This window comes from Hypanus sabinus, chromosome 25, assembly GCF_030144855.1.
Source record: "Hypanus sabinus isolate sHypSab1 chromosome 25, sHypSab1.hap1, whole genome shotgun sequence".
Classification (NCBI taxonomy): Eukaryota; Metazoa; Chordata; class Chondrichthyes; order Myliobatiformes; family Dasyatidae; genus Hypanus; species Hypanus sabinus.
The window spans coordinates 13388734-13411900 of NC_082730.1; the positions used below are offsets into that span (position 1 = coordinate 13388734).

Below are 23167 nucleotides of genomic sequence, written 5' to 3' on the forward strand. Positions count from 1 at the left end.
GGTTTGTGGGGATGGAAAGAGAAGGAAGAACGCTGAGGAAGGGGAGAGTGATGAGTGTGGAGGGGCAGAGAAAGGGAGGGTAAAGGTGAAGGGTGGATATAAAATACCCTGGTAATTTCCCACAGGGATGTGAAAATAATGTTTGAGATTTCATCTCTTTAATAATTGAGACAGAGATAATGTAAACTGTTAACTGTTCAGCAAAGGATTCCCACTTCTTATCAGTTGTATTTTGTTCAGATTGCCAGAAATCCCAACCATTCTTTTAGTGCAGTTGTAATGACCAGTTTGTAGGAAGGACAGGGAGCAGGGTGCAGAGGCTGCAAGGGAGATTCACCGGGATGTTGCCTTGTATGCAACAATTAAATTATGTGGAAAGACTAGAAGAGACTGGGTTGTTCTGTTTTGGGAGATGAAGACTGAAAGGGGACTGACTGATATCTGCCAAACTATATGGGGAATAGATGGAATTGTTTGTGGTAAACTTCTGCTCACAGTGTATGTAACCAGGGAGTGAAGTTTAAGGTAAGGAATAAAAGTCTTAGAGGGCATATAAAGAATATTTTTACTTCACCCAGAAGTGAGGGAAGAAATTCCAAGTGTGGAAGAGTGAAAAAAAAATTAACGTACCTTCCGAAACCTCCAGTGAAATGGTAAACCTTTTGCTTGGTTTGTAGAATGCCCTTTGTATCATACACTGGTACCACCCTTCATCACTCTTCATTAGATTGTTCATGGTTACTGAGAATATCCCTTGTGTTTTCTTATCAGTAATTGATACTCGTCCCTGTTGTGGCTCCTCAGTCGAAACCAGAGCATCACAAAGAAAGAACCATTTCTTGCACCATTTCTTCACGTTGTCCCTGTATTTATGCTCATACTGACATTCCACAGTGACGGATTGTCCCACTACTCCTCTGACCTTCTCAGGTCCGGTTAAGCCTGTGAACAGATTAATAATAAAAGGTCATTCAGACATCACCAGTACAAAGTGCAGTTAGTAATATAACCTCATCATTTCAGTTGTTCAGAAAATTCCAAGATTTTGCAGAGATCATATTCCACTTTAATCTTTTATCCCTGATGTTAATCCTTATTTCACTGATATTGTTCCTGAAGTTACAGTGAAAGTGGAATTGCTCTGTTAGGCATTTCCAAATTGTGTGTGTGCTGTTTCTTCTTTTGGTGAGTTGGTTCAATCTGTGCAGATTGGAAGTATAATCTCTACCTTGCTGACAATCAACACTGGCTCTCCTCATCGATGTGTGTTTAGCCCACTTCTCTACTCCCAGACACACACGTCTAGTGACAGCTCAAATGTCATCCAGAAATTTACTGATGATACAGCCATTGTTGGGAGAATTTCAGATGGTGACGAGAGGGCAAACAGGAGTGGGATACACTAGCTAGTTGAGTGGTGTCACAGAAACAACCTTGTTCTCATCGTATTTAAGACCAAAGAACTGATTGTGGACTTTCGAAAAGGTAAGATGAGGGAACACATGTTAATCCTCAGGGAAGGATCAGAAGTGGAGAGCGTGAGAAACTTCCTGGGTGTTCCTGGGTGTTCATATGTATGAGGATCTAACCTGTTTCCAACATATCGATGCAGCTAAGAAAAGGGCAAGACAGAGGCTATATTGCACTTGCAATTTGAGGAGATTTGGTGTGTTACCTACAATCCACAGACATTTCTATAGATGTACCATGAAAAGCAATCTGATTGGCTGCATCACCATCTAGTATCAGTAACAACTTCTGCCCATCTGCTCTCTGATTTCTGAACAGAGATTGAGCTCATAAACCCCACATCGCTTCTTCTTTTTCTATTTTTGCAACTTATGTAATAAAACAAATTGTATCTGTTATATATTTTTACAACTCTTCAGCTTACTTTGATCCTGTTTAGTAGCTCGCCAGCCTGCCCCCATACCAGACGGTGATACAAACAGTCAGTATATATCTACACACAGTACCTACTGTAATTCAGTTTTTCCCTATATTATCATGTATGGTGTTGTACAGCTGGTGCAAAGTTAACAAATTTCATGAAATATGTTGGTGATATTAAACCTGATTCTAATTCTGATTCTTGTTGAGAACAGGTTGTGATTTCTGGGAAAATGATCCCTGCTGTGTTTCAGCGAAAGACTCACTGCCTTCACAGGGCAACCAGAGATCGAGAGTAAATTCTGCCCTTGTAATGATACCCAGATCTCAATGAAATTATTAGGGGATCATCCAGTGTGACTTTTTGGGTGAAACTCAGAGGAAGAACTGGGTGAATACTTTATTTGGATTATACCAGAGGCCGCCTAATAATAAACCCAGATTAGTGGAACAATTTCTTCAAGGTGGTTGCAGAAAGTTGCATGAATATTAGGTTTGCAACAGTAAATGATTTAACTTTTTAAATAAAGAGTGAATCTGCTTTAGTGCTAAGGAAATTGATGGGATTGTATTTATTAATTGCTTTCAGAAATGTTCCCTCAAGCAACATATAGAAGGCTCTGCTACAGAGAGGGAAAAGCCCAATGTATTCTTAGGAAATGGGCTTGACAAATTGGAGCATGGCCAATTGTGATGGTATTAGATAGAAACCTGCTGAACTTGATAGTAATATTTTGTTTGTGGACAAGTTGGCAACTGACAAATGGGAATTTTGTAAAAGTGAGATAATCCATATTCCCTTTGGAGGCTGGCAGGAACAAAGAATTCTTAATCATTTTCACATTATCAGCCAATGATTTGGATGATGGAATTGATTGCTTTGTGGTTGATTTACAGACGATTTAAAGATAGGTGAAAAGACAGGTAATTTTAAGTAGGCGGGCCACCTGCACAAGGTTTTCAACAGATAAAGGCATCCACTATTTTCTAAATGAGGTGAAAAGTCAAAAATGAGAGGTACAAAGGTACTTGGATTCCTTTTTCAGAATTCCTTAAAGGTTAACTTGTAGTTTGAGTCAATGGTATGGAAGGTAAATGTTATGTTAGTATTCATATTGAGAGGACAAGAATAAAAAAACAGTGATGTAAAGTCGAGCCTTCATAAGGCCATTGGTCACAGAGAATTGTGAGCAGTTTTAGGCCTCTTATCGAAGAAAAGATGTGCTGTCATTGGAGAAGATGACAAGAATCATTCTGGGGATGAAAACATTAACATTTAAGTTGCATTTGATTGCTCTGGGCTGATACTTGCTGATGTCTGGAAGAATAATGTGGGGGGATCTCACTGAAACCAAATGAATACTGGAAAAAACTCTGGAGTTCATTGCAACAGATACCTGTGGAAGCCAGGTCATGGGGTATATTTAAAATGGGGGTTTGCAAGTTCTTGGTTGGTCTGGATTATCAAAGGTTACAGGGAGAAGACAGGAGAATGGGATTGAGAGAGATAATAGATCAGTAATAATGGAATGGTGGAACAAAAGGGATGAGTTTCCTTCTCACTCTTACACATGTTATTAAACTTCTTTCAATACTTTCAGAATTCCACAAGCTGAGTTGTTAGAGTGAAGGGCATTCATTCTGAGCTGAAGAAAATGTTCGTATTGGGGAGGGGTACGATGCCATGACCAACATTGGTACTGTAGACATAGGTAGAGCTTTGATGGAGTTTCTGATGAAGGATTTTGAGAGGCTTGGGGGAAACTGTATGATTACAGAATCAACAGGACTGAGTACTCATTCATCCAGAATATTCCAAAACAAATGGACATAAAGGAAAGGTGATAGTTTATTTGTTATTAATCAGGAAATTTGTCAGAGTGGTGTTGCGCTGTTAGGGTTGAGTCTGTGGGTTGTAACGTAGAATCAGAATGGTTAAAATCACAAAGTGCATGGCTAAGGTAAGAGTTGTCTACTCACTGCCAAAATTTCACCCTATATTAGTGCAGAGCATAAATGTGGAAATCACTAAGGCATGTTTGAAGGGAGCTGCAATTGTCACTGGAAAGTTCAGTGGGAATTGGAATTGTTTGATTATTGTCACATATACGAAGATCCAGTGGAAAACTTTTGTTTGAACTCCCTCCAGACAGATCATTATCAACATCAGTATGTCAAGGCAGTAAAGGGAAAACAAAATGCAGAATGTAATATGCAGGTACAGAGAAATGCAAGGGATACATGAGGTAGTTTGGAAGATCTGAGGTTCAACTTTGAGTGTATGAAAGGTCTGCTCAGGATCTGTTTACAGTGGGTACAGAAGGTGTCCTCGAGCCTGGTGGTACATGCTCTAAAACATTTGTTTCCCTCTCATAGACGGGAGGAGGGAGAAGAGCAAATTATCTGGGTGAAAGGGGTCCTTGATTTTTGATGGATGCTTTCCTGAGCCATAGACAAGAGAGACCAAAGAAGGGAGACTGGTTTAGCTGATGGATTGAGTTATGTTCACAGCTCTTGTGGTCTTTGGAAGAGCAGTTGCTATAAAAATAGTGATTCATCCAGATCGGATGCCTTCTGTGGTGCATCTAATAAAATTGGCGTTGGTCATTGGGAGATGCCAAATTTTCTTAAGCTACTGATGAAGTTGCGGTGTCAGTGTCCTTTCTTGAGTATAGCATCTGTATGGCTGGGTCAGGACAAATTCTTAGTGATACTTACGGCTGTGACTTTGAAGTTCTCAACCATCTCCAACTCTGCATTAATGATGCATACACAAGCACATGCTGCAACCTACTTTTTTAATGTCAATGACCAGCTCCTTCGTATTGATTACAAGCAAGAGTATCAAAGAGAAAAAAATTGTAGAGTACATGAGGACTTAATTTTCAGAGCAATATGTTATGGAGCTTACCCAGGAACTAGCTCATGTGAGCAAGTTTTTGCTGGGAAATACACTCAGTGGCCACTTTATTAGGTACACTACATATCATTATGTTAGGTAATAAAAAACTTCAGTTCCCAATGGGCAATGCAGGGAGTTCAACCCAGTGTCATACCTGAAGAGGGTGCAATGGCTAACCCAAGAAAGACGTCGGATGCTGAAAACATGGAGTGTCCATAAACAGCGAGGAGATGAGACATTTCTTGGGGATGGAGATTTTTCTGGCTACGTTCACCCTTGACTGTCAGCTGTGTCAAACCACTTGCGTCACTCCTTGAGAATCAAAGTTATCTCATGAGCAAGAAGATTGTTTTCAAATGCTGAAAAGAGTCATCTCTAAAGAGACAGGCTGAAGTTCTATGATCCAGAAAGTTGTACTGGAACCTCAGCTGATATGTCCCAAAATGGCTTTGAATCAGTCCTACTGCAGCAGCATGATGACACATGTCAACCTGTGACCTGTGTGTTAAGGGTTTTAGCAAGCGTGGAAGACAACTATATACAGGTAAAGCATTTCTCAGCAAATATGCATGCATAGAGCTCCATCAGTACACCTATGGGCAAGGTTTTGAAGTGGAGACAGACCATACACCATTTGTCTCATTTCTGTCCAAACCACTGAACTACTGTCCCATGAGGATACAGCACGTGTTGAGAAGGCTGCAGAAATATGATGTGAAGATGATCTACACTGTGGGAAAATCAAGTTTGCTGCTGATGCACTGTCTTATGCAATTTATGAGAAAGAACAGGTTGATGAAGAGGTTAATGCAGATATACAGGTCTTTGTTGAGACAATTGTCACCTCCCTTCCAATATCTCTTAAAAGAACAGAGCAGATTAGGAAAACAGCAGTGTCAGATGAAACAATGAGAGAACTCAAAGATACGATATGGAAAGCATTGACAGCAGCTAAGAATGACTGTCCAATGAGTATTCAGGATTCTCGGGCTTCCAGAGCTGAAGTGTTAGTAGTGAAAGGTATGGTCTTCAAATAGAGCAATTTTGCTTCTTCAAAGGGAATGCTCCAAAAGATGCACAACGGGCATTTGATGAGGGAATATGTAAACGTAGAGCTGGTGAAGTGATATACTGGTCAAAAAAGAACTGAGGCATCAACCAGACCATTGCTTCATGTGAAATAGGCCTTACCGACAGATAAGAAATTAGCAAGCAGAACTGCTTCCACCAACACCTTGTACCAGACAGATAGTACTTCAATGTTGGAGTGGATTTGTTTGATTGTAAAGGGAAGAATCACAATGTTGTAACAAACTACTTTTCCAATTACCGAAATATTGCAACACTGCAATCAACATTCAGCAAAGCAGTCATCACCTTCCTGAAAGCAGTGTTTGCAAGGCAGGGAGTTCCACGTGATGTAGTATCAGACAAGGGACCACAATTGGAGCAGTGAATTTCAGTCCTTTGCCAATGAATGAGGGTTTTGACATATGTCATCAGTGAGAATCTAGCAGAGAGTTTAGTCAAGGTAGTGAAGGGCCTCAAGAGGAAAGTGCAAGATGGATGAGAGGATTTCCACAAAAGTCTAGTGATTTACAGTGTGCCACTGCAGAATGGCCTTTCACCAGTCCGAGAGCTGATGGGTCGACAGACACGCACTAAACTTCCAGTGCATGAAATCCTGTTGACACCTAAATGAGCACACAAGGTCACACTGGCTAAAGTAAAAAGGATAGAAAAACAGAAAGAGTGTCATGACAAGACTGCAAAAAGACTACCAGTCCCGAAGCCTGGAGGTCATGTGAATTCGAGATCACGATTTTGTCACATAGTCCATGCAAAGAGGATGTAGATCCACATTCCTATCACATCCAGATGGAGCAAAACATCCCCGATGAGGAATCATGAATATGTACGGCCACAAGTTTAAACCCATAGCTGTCTCCTGTCAGTACACCAAAGCGGTCAGCATATGTAAAAAATGAACTTGTTGAGCAGAGTTCTCAGAAAGACACAAGTATTAACATAACAAATACAAGCCATACTCCTGTGGAAGTGAATAGCAGACAAAAAAGGACCATTAAACAACCTCGAGACTGAATGTAAGTTGAGAATAGATAAGGGAATGTAGCTGCTCATTACAATTGAAGTTGAAATGTTCAACAGTTGAGAATTTGAATAAAAAAGGGAAAAGTGACTGGCTACAGAATGTAGATATCTTTGTTGAAATGAATCATTCTTCCTTGCAGGTTTATGAGCACGTAGACTAATATTGGTTTTTCTTTCAAGAAGGAAGATGTGTTATTATGTGTGCATATTATGATTGGAGTTGATGATATTAGAGAGAAACTTGCCAATCTTGATTGGAGTAGCTTGCTTGCAGCAAGGGGGCAACTGACAAGTGGGAATTTTGTAAAAGTGAGATTATCCATATTCCCTTTGGAGTATTGTCAGGGCTGGCAGGAATAAAGAATTCTTAATCATTAGAGACCTGGTCAGGAAAAAAGAAGGGTCAACTGGGATCTGGCAGTAAAGGAGATGCAGGTTTATGCTTAAGAAGGAAATGGAGAGTGCAAGGAGGTGGCATGAGATAGCTTTGGCTCAGACACACTTACTCACAGAGCCAGATGATCTCCGTTGGGAGAGCTTCTGAATATACAGAATGGAGAGCTGGTGGTCCCTGGTGATTACTGTACATTCACTGAAACCCCTGCCCTTTTGGCTGATAGCCTAGGGTGCAGGGAGAGGGCAGAAGTGTTCAAAATGCAAAGTAAATTTATTATCAAAGTCCATTCAGTGGGCTTATTCAATAAATCTATAATAGAATAATAACCATAACAGAATCAGCCTTCTTATTTAGGTTTTTTTTCAGATTACCAGAAATCCCAACCATCCTTTTAGTGCTGTTGTAACGACCGGTTTGTAGGAAGGACAGGGAGCTGGGTGGAGAGCGTGCAAGGGAGATTCACCGGGATGTTGCCTGGTAAGCATTATGTGGAAAGACTAGAGAGACTGGGTTGTTCATTTTGGGGAGGTGAAGACTGAAGAGGGACTGACTGATATCTGCCAAACTATATGGGGAATAGATGGAATTGTTTGTGGTAATCTTCTGCTCACAGTGTATGTAACCAGGGACTGAAGTTTAAGATAAGGAATAAAAGATTTAGAGAGCATATAAAGAATATTTTTACTTCACCCAGAGGCGAGGGAGGAAATTCCCAGGCTGGGAGAGTGAAGAAAGATATTTACATACCTTCAGGAAACTCCAGTGAAATGGTAAAGTTTTCATTCGCCTTTTGTATCATACACTGGTACAGCCCTTCATCACTGTTCTTTAGATTGTCCATGGTTACTGAGAATATCCCTAGTGCTTTGTTATCAGTAATTGATATGCGTCCATTTTGTGGCTTCTCAGTCGGAACCAGATCCTTACAACCAACGTCCGGATCACGTCTACACCATTTCTTCACGTAGTCCTTGTATTTCTGATCATACTGACATTCCAGAGTGACTGATTCTCCCACTTCTCCTCTGACCATCTCAGGTCCAGTTAATGCAGTTGAGCCTGTGAACAGATTAATAATGAAAGGTCATTCAGACATCACCAGTACAAAGTGCAGTTAGTAATATAATCTCATCATTTCAGTTGTTCAGAAAATTCCATGATTTTGCAGAGATCATGTTCCACTTTAATATTTTATCCCTGATGTTGATCCTTATTTCACTGATATTGTTCCTGAAGTTACAGTGAAAGTGGAATTGCTCAGTTAGGCATTTCCAACTTGTGGGTGTGCTGTTTCTTCTGTTGCTCTGTTGGTTCAATATGAGCAGATTGGAAGTAACATCTCCTCCTTGCTGACAATCAACCCTGGCTCTCCTCAGGGATGTGTGTTTAGCCCACTTCTCTACTACCGGACAACCACGACTGGGGACAGCTCAAATGTCATCCAGAAATTTGCTGATGATAAGGTCATTGTTGGCAGAATTTCAGATGGTGACGAGAGGGCATACAGGAGTAGGATATACCAGCTAGTTGAGTGGTGTCACAATGCACTCAGCACACCTAAGACCAAAGGGCTGCTTGTGGACTTTCATAAAGGTAAGATGAGGCAACACAATCCTCGGACATTTCTAAAAACTGTACAATCTGTCTGGCTGCATCACTATCCAGTACATGGGGGTGGGGATCTACTGCACAGGATCGAAGTAAGCTGCAGAAAGTTAGAAAATTAGTCAGTCCAATGACGGGTGCTTGCCTCAGTATTATCCAAGATGTCTTCGGGGAGTGATGCCTCAAAATCGGTGAACATCATTTAGAACCCCCATCCCCAGGAAATGTCCTCTTCTTGTTGTTACAATCGGGAGGGAGGTACAGAAGCATGAAAGCACACACTCAACAATTCAGAAACAGCTTCTGCCCATCTGCTCTCTGATTTCTGAATGGACATTGAGCTCATGAACAATACATTGCTTTTTCATTTTCTATTTTTGCTCTACTTATGTAAGAAAACAATTTTTATCTGTTACATACTTTTACAACTCTTCAGTTTACTTTGATCCTGTTCAGTAGCTCACCACCCCACTCCATACCAGATGGTGATACAGTCAGTATATATCTACACACAGTACCTACTGTCATTCAGTTTTTTCACTATATAATCATAATGGTTTTGTGCTGCTGCTGCTGCAAAGTTAACAAATTTCACAAAATACGCAGGTGATATTAAGCCTGATTCTGATTCTTGTTGAGAGCAGGTTGTGATTTCTGGGAAAATGATCCCTGCTGTGGTTCAGTGAAAGAGTCACCAGCTTCTCAGGGGCAACCAGAGATGGAGAATAAATTCTGCCCTTGCGATGATACCCAGTTCTCACTGAAACTATTGGGGGATCACCCAGTGTGGCTTTTTGGGTGAAACTCAGAGGAAGAACTGGCTGAATACTTTATTCAGATTCCACCAGAGGCCGTCTAACAATAAACCCAGATTAGAGGAACAAATTCTTCAAGGTGGTTGCAGAAAGTTGCGTGAATATTAACTTTGTCATGATAAATGATTTGACTTTCTAAATAAAGAGTGAATCTGCTTTAGTGCTAAGGAAATTGATGGGATTGTGTTTATTAATAGTTTTCAGGAAAGTTCCTGCAAGCAGTATATAGAAGGCTCTGCTACAGAGAGGGAAAGGCCCAATATATTCTTGGGAAATGGGCTGGACAAATTGGAGCATGGCCAATTTTGATGATATTAGAGAAAAACTTGCCGAACTTGATTGGAGTAGTTTGTTTGCAGGCAAGGGGGCGATTGACAAGTGGGAATTTTGTAAAAGTGTGATAATTTGGAGTATTGTCAGGGCTGGCAGGAATAAAGAATTCTTAATCTTAGAGACCTGGTGAGGAAAAAAGAAGGGTCAACTGGGATCTGGCAGTAAAGGAGATGCAGTTTTATGCTTAAGAAGGAAATGGAGAGTGCAAGGAGGTGGTATGAGATAGCTTTGGCTCAGACACACTTACTCACAGAGCCAGCTGATCTCCGTTGGGAGAGCTTCTGAATATACAGAATGGAGAGCTGGTGGTCCCTGGTGATTAATGTACATGCACTGAAACCCCTGCCCTTTTGGCTGATAGCCTAGGGTGCAGCGAGAAAGCAACAATGTTGAAAATGCAAAGTAAATTTATTATCAAAGTCCATTCAGTGGGCTTATTCAATAAATCCATAATAGAATAATAGCCATAACAGAATCAATGAAAGACCTCTTGAATGTTCAGCCTGTGTGCAAATACAAAATAAAGAAATTATAAGCAATAATTATCCAGAAGATGCGATGAAATGTCCTTGAAAGTGAGTTCATAGGTTGTGGGAGTGCTTTAATGATGGGAAAAGTGTAGTTATCCCTCTGGTTCAGGAGCCCGATGGTTGTGGGGTAATAAGTGTTCCTGAACCTGCTGGTATTGGGTCCTGTTGCTCCTGTACCTCCTTCCTGATGGCAGCAGTGCGAAGAGAGCATGTTCTGGGGGGTAAAGATCCTTGATGATGAATGTTGCTTTCCTGTGACAATATTTCGTGTAGATGTGCCCAGTTGATCCTGTGTTAAGTCCACAATTTGCAGTGGTGGGGATGGCTTTACCATGATGGACTGTGTCATATCCACTACTTTTTGTAGGTTTTTTTGTTTAGGGCTACACCAGGCTGTGATGCAGCCAGTGAATATAGTCTTCAATAGACACCCATAAGACTGGCAATGTTTAAGATGTCATGCTGAAACATCGAGGCAAATGCGGAGGTTGAGCGTGCAGGCTATCCTCAGAGGGGCTGCTGGGTTCGAGTCGCTCCCCTCGGAGGGACGCTAGGTTCGAGTCACTCTCCTTGGAAAGGTCACTAAACTTGCAGGTGTTCTCCCCTAGGATCTCAGAGATTTTATTGAAATTCTGAGACGTATGGATTGGACTGGAGTTCAAGCTAACTGAAGTTCATATTGGCCTCTTTCAGCTCTATGTGTTTGTCTTGCGTTCTCACCCATTCTTTCTTGTTGCTGATTGTCAGGCTCGGGGTTTGGGGTTTGATGTTCTTTTTGCTGGTTCTCTGTCTGAGCAAACTGTTAGTTTTTGTGTGAGGGGTGGTCTGTGGAGGTGGGCGGGTTGTGGTTTGGGGATTGTGAATTTTTGTTTTTTTTTCTTTTCCTACAAGGGAGTTGATGTATTTTCTTTCAACTATATGGTTTTTCTGTACTCTATGACTAACAGGAAAGGATGAATCTCAGAGATGTGTTCTGCAGAAATATTTTGATAATAAAATGAACCTTTGAGCCTTTGAATCTTTACAAAATTGAAAGGAAGTATGCACGCTGTCTTGCTTTCTTCGTAATTTCACTTTATGTGCTGGGCCTAAGACAGGTCCTCCAAAATAATAACACGGAGGAATTTAAAATTGCTGTCCCTCCCCATCTCTGATCCTCCGATGAGGACTGGCTCATGGACCTCTGGTTTCCTGCTCTAGAGATTTGACCATAAATTTGACTTATCACCAAGAACACAAATTTGGCTTATCACCAAGAACAAGGTAATCTTCCTCATGGCACCAAAACAAAATCTTCCATGGAATTGCTTCACCCACTTGAAGACCTTCCACATTCCAACCACTACTATCAGAACCTCTGTTGACTGAGGATTTGCTTAAGGTCACCCGCATCCTAACTCCTCCCTACTGGGGTGAATGGTGTGACCACCCTCTCCTTAGTCGTACTAAAGCCCATGCCAACTTCCCTGGATGCCAGCTCATTATTCAGTCTGGTTCTGTGCGTTCAGCTTTATTCTCCATATACATTTACATGTATTCGGAATGTACAGTGGGGTGTTGGTGAGACAGAAAAGAGAAAACCTCACCACTCAGAAATTATAATAATACATTATATAAAAATAAATTGGCAGTTAAAATACAGATATCGAATAAAACATGCATAAATAAATACCAGCACATACTTGCAATGTAAACAACATTATAAAAATGGTTTAAAGTTTTGACAGTTAGTACAGAGACAGGGATGGGTGGGGATACAATCCAGACTAGTTACCTGGGGGAAGAAACTTTTAAAATGTTGTAAAGGTTTTGTTTTAATAGGCCTATCGTGCTTTTCAGAAGGGAGTTTTAGGAAAAAGTAGTTTGCTGGTGGGTAGAGATTGCAATGAATTTTCCTGCCCATTTCTTCATCCTAGACACATACCAGTCCTGCTGTAATGGTGGGCTGCAGCCAAGGATATTTTCATCAAAGTGGCAGTTCACTGTAGCTTCTGTTTATTGTGAGGAGATGCTACATAAACCAGGCAGAAATGGCTGATGTGGGGATGCTCTTTATGATAACAGTGTAGAATTGCACCAGCATATTATGGGGAAGGTGGAATTTCACCAATTGTCACAACAGAACATCCACTGCCGATCCTTCTTGTTAATAAAGGACATACAGGTCTCCCGCACGATCTCCTGCGAAATACTGATGACCAGGTACTTCAATGATGACACAGTGCCCACTGTGGAGTTGTTGGTGGTAAGAGTGTGGAGAGGAGACCCTTTACTCCTGAAGTTGATTAACACCTCCATGGTTTTGAGGGCATTCAGCTCCAAGTTGTTGCGATTGTATCGACTCTGGTGATTAGTCAGTGATTAAGCAAACTTTATCAGTTTAATTGATAGATCACTGAATACACAGCCATTGGTGTATAGAGAAAGTAGTAGAGGGGATGGAACACAGAGCTGTGGTGCACCAGAGCTGAGTGAGCATGATGTGGAGATGTGCTTGCCTCGTCTCATATACTGCCTTCTGTCGGTACGTCACACGTCCCCATTCAATTAAACTGTACTGCTGGTCATGAAAGCTGCTGTTTCAACCCCTAGCCCCAGTGGAAAATCCATACCTTCATGTGACAGGATCGTTACTCCCTCTGGTTAGAAGTAGAAAACAAAAGGATTTAGTCCGATACTGAGAACCAGGCTGTGCGGGAGGAAAACGGGGAAACAGTGTCACAGAAGTTTGGAGGAGATTCCAAACCTCAAGCTCTGTCTATTATAGTTAAAGTAGCCACTCACCTGAAATAAACTGTCTTCCATGGATACTGGCAGCTCGGGAACATCTGCCCACTGTACTTCATCCAGTCTCTGAAGCTTAACATCATTCAATTCTCTTTCCAGTTGCTGGTAATGTGGGCAGTGGACAGCACACTCCCCATTGCGTAATGTCAGGAGCAGGTGTGGAGATGTGTGATCAGATCAATCCAGGAACAGTCACCAGTTATCATCAAGGAATTCAGAGACCTGATCTTCAGAGACTGGGTAAAGCCCACAGTGCAGACGTGCCCAAGCTACCAGGGCCTGTTGTGTTGCAATTTATTGTAGGCGAGCAGATGATTTTTAGCAGAGGGGAGACATTGGCACAAATCCTCCAAATATAAAATTAAAAAGAGCTTGTGATGGTTCCTGATTGCAAAAGAACATCTGTTTCCAAAGGTTGGGTTGCACACATTTTTATTTGAGTGTCCTATAATTCAACGTTTTCCCATGCAGTGTGCAGGGAGTGTCTTAGAGACGTAGAGTCATTGAACACTACAGTGTGGAAACCAGCCTTTCAGTCTATGCTGAGCTAATAATCTGCCGAGACCTATCAACCTTCACCCAGACCGTAGTCCTCCATGCCTGTCCCATCTATGTACTTATCCAAATTTCTCTTGAATATTGAAATCGAACCTGCATCCACCACTTCTGCTAGCAGTCTGCTGTGGCTTTTCCAAGCTGGCTGTGCCCCACCCAGTGCCTGTGGTGTATTCCAGGCCAAGCTCGGTGGCTGATGTTCTGGCCACCGAGTCAGAGCATTGCCGGTTCCTCTCACACTCCAGAAGCCTGAGCACTGACGGAGTGTTCTACTGAGGGAGCTTGGCACTGTGAGAGGACCCTGCCTTATCAGGATGAGAATTACCCCTGCAACCATGGGCAAGAGGCAGGATAGAGGGCTGTTATCTCTTCGCTATACAGGAGAAATTGCTGTGTACACATCGGCTACACACATCACAACAGACTCTGAAGTTACTGCAGGATCCTGCAGACTGAGTGTTTTACCATTAGCTTAACCACCGAGCGAGGGAACGGTATCAGAAGTTCCTGATTTTCATCAGTTGCTTTGACAAAAACACTTCAGGCTACTTGTTAATAATTCGACTGATCAGATAATTTTATAAAATAATGATTTACCTGATGTGAAGCCAACAGAGATGAGAAACAACAGAACAATAGATTCCACAATCCTGGGCTGTTTCTGGTGGGTGAGTTCACCCTGCAGCAGCTCCATATTTCAGCAGTGTCAACCTGATCAGGTCCCTGTACTGTGTCTGAGTTGGTCACTTCCTTATCCAGATATCTCAAAGAGAACAGTTCCTCTTTTGAAATGAAACACGTCAGCTGCGGTGTACAGACAGTTTGGTGACTCACTTCCTGACTCCCCCAAAGTCAATGCCTATTACATCTCTCCTCTTCATCCTCTCGTTCCTCAGTCCCAACTGTATTCATCCAACCTACAAATCTCGGTTTTATATACCCCTGTAAAATCTTCCTTATTCACCTACTGTCCAGTAAAAGAAGGCCCAACCTGCTCAACCTCTCTCTGTAAATCTTTTTAACTTAATGTCATCTTTCCTGTAGCAGGATTATCAAAACTGAACACAATATTGCAAATGTGTCCTTGCCAATATCTTGTAGAACCGCAACATAACATCCCAAATTCTATACTCGCTCCCTGACCGGGGTGGGGGGTGGGGGAGGCAGTGTACCAGAAGCCTTTTTCACCTCACAATCTATTTGTGATGTTAATCTCAAGAAACCAAGCTCATGTACTCCTCAGTCTCTCAGTTCTACAACTCTACTCAGGGCCTCACCGTTCACTGTAATGTCCGACCCTTATTCCCTTCCCAGATGAAGGTCTGCTGCATCGTTGAGCCTTTCAGCCTGACCACTGCGTGATTTGTCAACTCCATTAGGAAATTCATCCAACAGTGCTTCTTGCAGAAAAGAGGAGAAAGTCCATGTTCTTGGGCAAAAGAAGAACAATCCCTTTAGGCAATGGAAAGAAGGCTGGCTGTGTTGTTGTCACCTCATTAATGTGTATGAGCTTGCTGTTCATAAACTTGCTTTGCTGCTAATGTTCTGATCCTACATCAGTTATGTAAGGAAGTGACTGCAGTATCAGGAATTTGCAAAGCTGTGAACGGTTTATCTTTTCTTTAACACCCAGTGAAGTGAGTAACATTGAGGTTTAGACTTGGATCCACTAAGCTAATGAAGAATTCTTAAAGTTACATGTTATTAATCGCAAAGGACATTAAGAAGTTATTTATCTGATGAAATGTCAACAGAAGTAAGAACCTAAAGAGCAAGACTACACCTCCACCATAAGGCCAGGTATTGCAAGCAAGTTTCACTGATAATGTAGTTCATAATGTGTGAGCAGAGTCTAACTTCACCTTTTCTTTTGCCTTTTCGATAGCCACCTCACACTGCTTTGTCCATTGCCATTTCTTCCCAATCTGTAGTAATGACTTCAAAGGAGCAGTGCAGCCAGGTTTGGCAGGAGCATGTCATAGTAATTGAGAATTCCTGTAAAGGATCACAGCTCTGACAGGTCCTTTGGCCTTGGGCATCCAGCACTGCTTGAATATTCTTTGTACCCTTGTGTGTTGTGCATAAATACTGTGACCACAGTAAGTAATGTTTGATTAAAGAAATCACACTTGCCATATAGTGCTTTAATCCCATAGTCTTCTAAGCTATTTAACACTTTTTTGGAATTTTAAAGATGTTCCGTGTTATCCTTGGTAACGGTGATGTCACCCAGGTAACACTGAGTGCCTTTAGATCTTGCAGCAACTGGTCCATAACTTTCTTGCAGAGTGCAGGTGGAGATGCTACTTTAAAAACAAGTCCGTGATCACAATAAAGACCTCTGAGAGTGTTTATGGTGAGGAACACTTTGGACTCTTCTACCATCTCCTTCTGTAGGGTACCGCAGCTAAGTCCACACTGCCAAAGTGTTTCCCCCGCAAAGGTTTGCAAAGATATCCTCCATCCTGGGCAAAAGGTATTGGTCTACTTTCAATACTGGGTTGATGGTGACCATAAAATCACCACAGATCCAGACAGACTTTTCCTTCTTGGCTACTGGGACCACTGGTAATGCCCATGGGCTCCACTCAACCGTGGAAAAAGTCCTTCAGCCTCCATGCAATCTCGCTCACTGGCTTTTTTTTAATCACAGAATTTAATAAACCAAATGGACTTTGTAAAATCGGGGTGTGGCATGTTAATTTAATAATATTGTACCCTTGATGTGTTTGAGTATTCCAGTGCCATCCCTGACCACTGCTATGGCATCATCTGGTATTTTCTTAATTTGTTTTCAGTTGACTATATTGCAGGGATGTGGCATGCTAATGGTTAATGAAACTCCAATCAAGTTTTGTTTGTCTCAGCCAATCAGGGCCCACAATGCTCTGACAACTTCTTCTATTCAGCCAATAAGCTGAAGTGAAGTCCCTTTCACAAACAAGAGAGAATCTTCAGAAGCTGGAAATCCAGGCAACAGAAACAAAATGCTGAGGGAATTCAATAGGCCAGGCAACATCAACGGAAACATGTACAGTCGACGTTTTGAGCCGAAACCCTTCGGCAGTTCAGGACTCCACTTCAGCAGGTGGGTAGTCATCTTGGGTTCATTTTAAAACTTCCTTGTCACTACTGCTATGTTTTATAACTGCAGGAAATAATCAAAGTGAAACATATAAGCTGGAGATATGAGTCTACTAGTTCCCACTCTGTCTCCTGGAAAAGTACAATTCCCTTTACTCAGTTCCTTCGTCACCACTGCATCTGTTCCCTGGATGCTGCTTTCCTTTCCAAGACATCAGAGATGTTCCCCTTCTTCAAAGAAAGGTGGTTCCCTTCCTCCACCATTGACACTGCCCTGACCGGCATCTTCTCTGTTTCCCAGACATCCACGCCCATCCCATCTTCCAGCTGTCTTTAACAGTATTAGAGTTCCTCTTGTCCATTGCCCATGGAACACATTATTCTCTCCGACTCTGTCATCTCTGAAGGGATCCTACTACTAAACCTAATGTTACCTACCTGGCACTTTCTGCATTCTCCAGGAATCACTCCTTCAATGATTCCCTTGTCCACTCTCCCTCCCAGCTCTTATCCTTGCAAGTTGTCAAAGGCTACACCTGCCCATTTGGCTCCATTCAGGGCCCCAAGGTGACCTTGCAGGTGAGGCAACGTTTCACCTGTGAATCTGTTGGGATGTCCATTGTACCTGGTGCTCCCGTTGTGGCTCCCCTCTACATTGGGTAGACCTGTTGTAAACTAGGGCATGATTTGTCGAGCAGCTCTGCTCCATCTGCCAAAGAGGGAACTGCTGCTCCTGGTGGCCGAGTCTTAAATTCCGATTCGAATTCCTGTTCCGCATGATGAGTCCACACTCGGGGAGGAGGAGCAACACGCGATATTCTGTTTGGGTAGCCTCCAACTTGATGGCATGAATATCGATTTCTCCTTCAAGTGAAAAATCCTTTACCCTTCCCTCTTCTATTCCCTACTCTGACCTTTTATCTCTTGTCACCTGCTGATCACCCCCCTCAGGTGCCCTTCCTCCTTCTCTATCTCCTATGGTCCTCTCCAATCAGATTCCTTTCTCTCCAGCCCTTTACCTTTCCCACCCACCTCACTTCACTGATCGCTTCTAGAGATCCTCCCTCTCCACACACCTTTTTATTCTATCATTTCCCCCTTGCTTTCCAGTCTTGACCTGAAACATTGACTATTTGCTCATTTCCATAGATACTGTCTGACCTGCTAACTAGTGCAAAAAGAGTGGATGAAAATAGTGAGGTAGTGATCATGGATTGATTGTACCCTTAGATATCTGATAGCTGAGGGGAAGAAGCTGTTCCTGCAATGTTGAGTGTGAGTCTACAGGCTTCTGTATCGTCACCTTGATGGTAGCAGTGAAAAGAGTGCATGTCCTGTGTGATGGGTCTTTATTGATAGATAAACATAGAAACATAGAAATATAGAAAACCTGCAGCACAATACAGGCCTTTTGGCCCACAATGCTGTGCTGAACATGTTACCTGAGAAATTACCTCGGGTTACTCATAGTCCTCTATTTTTTTGAGCACCATTTATCTGTCCAGGAGTCTCTTAAAAGACCCAATCAGCTGCTCATGGCAACAAATTCCACAGATTTACCACTCCCTGATTAAAGTAATTTCTGTGCACCTCAGTTCTAAATGGAGGCCCTTCAATCATGAAGTTGTGCCCTCTTGTCCTAGCATCCCCTATCATGGGAAATAACTTTGCCATATCTAATCTGTTCAGGCCTTTTAACGAGGGTGGTCTCACGAGTGCCTTATAGAAGTTCAGCATCACATCCTTGCTGTTCTATACGTCGAGAAATTAATGCCAACATTGCATTCGCCTTCTTCACCACCAACTCAACCTACAGGTTATCTTTAGGGTGTCTTGCATTTTGAATTCTCTCCCTATCTAAATAATAGTCTGTCTGTTTACTTCTTCCACCAAAGTGCATGACCATACACTTTACAACATTGTATTTCATTTTCCCCTTTTTGCCCATTCCCCTAAAGTATCTAAGTCACTCTGCAGGCTCTCTGTTTCCTCAACATTACTCGCTCCTCCACCTATCTTTGTATGATCGGCAAATTTAGCCACAAATCCATTAATACCGTAGTCCAAATCATTCACATACATTGTAAAAAGCAGTGGTCCCAACGCCAACACCTGTGGAACCAGTGGTAATTGGCAGGCAGCCAGAGTAGGATCTCTTTAATCCCACTCTCTGTTTTCTGCTGACCAGCCAATACTCCACACGCACTAGTAACTCCCTTGTAATTCCATGGACACTATCTTGTTAAGCAGCCTCATGTGCGGCACCTTGTCAAAGGCATTCTGAAAGTTCAAGATTTCCCATGTTTACTGCATCTCCTTTGTCTAATCTGCTTGTAATTTCCACAAAGAATTGCAGTAGGGTTGTCAGGCAGGATTTTCCTTTCAGGAAACTGTGCTGTCTTTGGCCGACCTTGTCATGTGCCTCCAGGTACTCCGTAATCTCATCCCTAACAATCGATTCCAACAACTTCCCAACCACTGATGTCAGCCTAACAGGTCTATAGTTTCCTTTCTGCTGCCTCCCACCCTTCTTAAATAGCGGAGCAACATTTGAAAATTTCCAGTCATCTGCTACAATGCCAGAATCTATCACTTCTTGAAAGATCATTGTTAATTCATCTCCAATGACTTCAGCTACTTTCTTCAGAACCCGAGGGTGCCTTCCATCAGGTTGAGGAGATTTATCCACCCTCAGACCATTAGTTTTCTGAGCACCTTCTCAGTCGTAATTTTCACTGCACAAACTTCACTTCCCTGACACTCATGAATGTCCGGTATACTGCAGATATCTTCCACTGTGAAGACTGATGGAAAATATGCATTCAATTTCTCTGCCATCTCTGCATCTCTCATTACAATATCTCCAGCAACATTTTTGACGTATTACTTTTTCAAGGTGCCCTCAGTGCTGGGGAGCGCCACGATGGAGATGGCTGAATTTACAACTTCCTGCAGCTTTTTTCTCATCCTGTATAATGATACCTTCATACAAGATGGTGATGCAAACAGACTCTTTGGTGACCTGACAAGTCTCCTGAAAGTCCTCATGATCTATTGCTGCTATCATCCCCTCCTTGTCATTGCATCAATATGTTGGGCCCAGGATAAAGCTTCAGAGATGTTGACTCACAGGAACTTGAACCTGTTCACTCTTTCCACTGCTGATCCCTTGATGAGGACTGCTGTGTGTTTCTTTGAATTTTCCTTCCTGAAGACTACAATCAATTCCTTGGTCTTTCTAACATTGTGTGTAAGATTGTTGTTTTGACAACACACAATCAGTTGATCTATCTCCCACTTCTACATCCCCTGATTACTGTCTGAAATTTCACCAACGATACGTGTGTCATTGACAAGTTTATAGATTGCATTTGATCTCTGCCCAGCCACACAGTCATGGGTGAAGAGAGAGTAGAGCAGTGGGTTAAGCACGTATTCTTGTGGTGTACCAGTGTTGATTGTGAACAAAGAGGAGATGATACTTTCGATATTATAGTGTGCAGTTTTGGTCTCAGAATTACAGAAAGGATATTAATAAGGTTGAAAGAGTGCAGGGAAGGTTTACAAGGATGTTGCTGGGACTTGAGAAACTGAGTAACAGAGAGAGGTTGAATAGGTTAGGACTTTATTCCCTGGAGCGTAGAAGAATGAGGGGAGATTGGATAGATGTATATAAAATTATGATGGGTATAGATAGAGTGAATGCAAGCAGGCTTTTTCTACTGAGGTTAGGGGGGAAAAAACAGGACATGGGTTAAGGGTGAAGGGGGAAAAGTTTAAGGGAAAATTAAGGGGCTTCTTCACACAGAGAGTGGTGGGAGCATGGAATGAACTGCCAGATGAGGTGATAAATGCGGACTCACTTTTACATTTAAGAAAAACTTGTACAGGTACATGGATGAGAGTTGTATGGAGGTACATGGTCAGTGGGACTAGGCAGAAAAATGGTTTGGCACAGCCAAGAAGGGCCAAAAGGCCTGTTTCTGTGCTGTAATGTTCTATGGTCCTGTGATATAAGCATAGAACAGGCCCTTTGGCCCATGACCTTCTAACCTACGAAGATTAATCTAATCCTTCCCCCGATCTAGCCCTCCATTTTCCGAGCATCCATATTAAGAGTTTCTTAAAAGCCCCTAATGTATCTGCCTCTACAAGCATCCCTGGCAGGCACTCCATGCACTCACCATTCTCTGTACGAAGAAGTTACCTGTGACATTCACTGAACACAAACAAAATGCTGGCGGAACTCAGCAGACGAGGCAGCATCTATGGAAAAAAGAGATCACCTTTTTGGGCTGAGATGCCAGTTCTGTTTCTAATTTGGAAGGACATCACAGTAGTACTTGGAGAGGACATTCCTGATGGATCATCCAGTGAGGCAGTGTGGATGGAATTCAGAAATATGAAGGAAGTGATCACTTTGAAGGGATGTTATCACAGCCTCAATAGTCAGCGGGAATCACAGGAGCAAATATGTTGGCGATCACAGATAGCTGTAAGAGCACAAACAATTTTAACTTTCCTGATATTGACTGGGACTGCCACGCTGCTAAGGACTAGCATGGGGCAGAATTTTCTAGGAAATCAGTAGCACAAGAGATGCTTTTACTGGAATACACACCAAATGATGGAAGAACCGTGCAGGTCAGGCAGCATCAAGGAAATTAATAAGTAGTCAATGTTTCAGTCAGAAACTCTTCATCAGGTCTTGGCTGAAATGTTGACTATTTCTTCATTTTCATAGAGGCTGCCTGAACCGCTGAGCTCCCCCAGCATTTTGTGTGCATAGTCAAGGAATGTTTTCTCAAGAAATACGTAGATGGCCCCACTGGAGGGGGGGCAACACTTGACCAACACCAATGCCCTTGAACAGAAAATCCTACAAAAGGTAGTGGATATGGCCTAGTCCTCCATGAGTAAAACCTTCCCAACCATTGTGCTTATCTACATAAACCCGATCGCAGCAAAGCAGCATTTATCATCAGGGACCCCTACCATCTCAGACATGCACTCTTCTTGCTGCTGCTGTTGGGAAGAAGGGGCAAGTGCCTTAGGAATCACACCACCTGGTTCAGGAACAGTAACTATCCCTCAACCATCAATCAAATTGGATAACTTCACTCAACTTCAATCGCCCCATCATTGAAATGTTCACCAACCATTTGACTCACTTTCAAGAACACTTCATCTTACGTTCTTGATATTTATTTCTTTTGTTTCATCTTTCTGTTTTTGCACAATTTATTGTCTTCTGCGGTCTGTTTGAACTCCCTGGTAGGGCGGTCTTTCATTGACTGTGATATCTATATTATTCTAGAGTTTTGTTGAGTATGCTCACAAGGAAATTAATCTCAGTGTTGTATCTGGTGACATAAATGTACTTTGATAATAAAATTTAATTTGAACATTGAAATAAGGTGGGAGAGGTTACTGAATTGCAGTAGGGGGAGCATTTGGGACCAGTGACCATAATTCTATGTGCATTAAAATAGTTATAGAAAAATATAGGTCTGCACTATAGTTGAAGTCCTAATTTGGTCAATGTTAATTTCACCTTTCACCCTTAATCATGACCTCTAGTTCTTGTCTCACCAACGTCAGTGGAAAGAGCCTGCTTGTTTTTACACTTATCATTTTGTATACCTGTATCAAATCTCCCCTTTGTCTCAAATGGTTCAGGGAATAATGTCTAACCAGTTCAACATTTCCTAATAACTCTGGTTGTTAAGTCCCAGCAACATCCCGGTCAATTTTCTCTGCTCTCTTGCAATCTTATTAAAGGTCCAAAGTTCATTTATTATCAACGTATGTATGCAGTACACAACCCTGAAATCCCTCCTCCCCACAGACTGTCACGGAACAAATCTACAGAACCAACCCTTTGAAAAAAAAATTAAAATCCCCTCCTTCATACGCATAACTAAAAGTCACACTAACACCAATAAAGAAACCGAGCAAGAGCACGGAATATAAAAACAGAAATTCACGAGGCATATTTCAGTACAGTTTAGCTCAGTTTTCCATTATCTGCAGCCCACCCTGATTCAAAAATGTCCCAAAAGCAGAAACAAAAAACCACGACCAGAACTAGAAGATATCATAAACCTGAGAATTCAAACCTACAGTTTCTCCTGTATTGATATATTTCCTAGAGTTA

At 42.1% G+C, this 23167-nt stretch overlaps 1 protein-coding gene across 1 annotated transcript in view; it reads right to left on the reverse strand.

Moving 5' to 3' along the window:
* The window catches only part of LOC132380883 (polymeric immunoglobulin receptor-like), a 75561-nt gene that overhangs the window by 19608 nt on the left and 32786 nt on the right, over window positions 1-23167 (reverse strand). Inside the window, exons 7-9 of the mRNA XM_059949801.1 lie at window positions 14524-14623; window positions 8049-8360; window positions 631-942 (exon numbers count right to left, since the gene is read on the reverse strand). Of these exons, the coding sequence (XP_059805784.1) occupies window positions 631-942; window positions 8049-8360; window positions 14524-14623 (724 nt within the window). The remainder of the gene's footprint in view (window positions 1-630; window positions 943-8048; window positions 8361-14523; window positions 14624-23167) is intronic.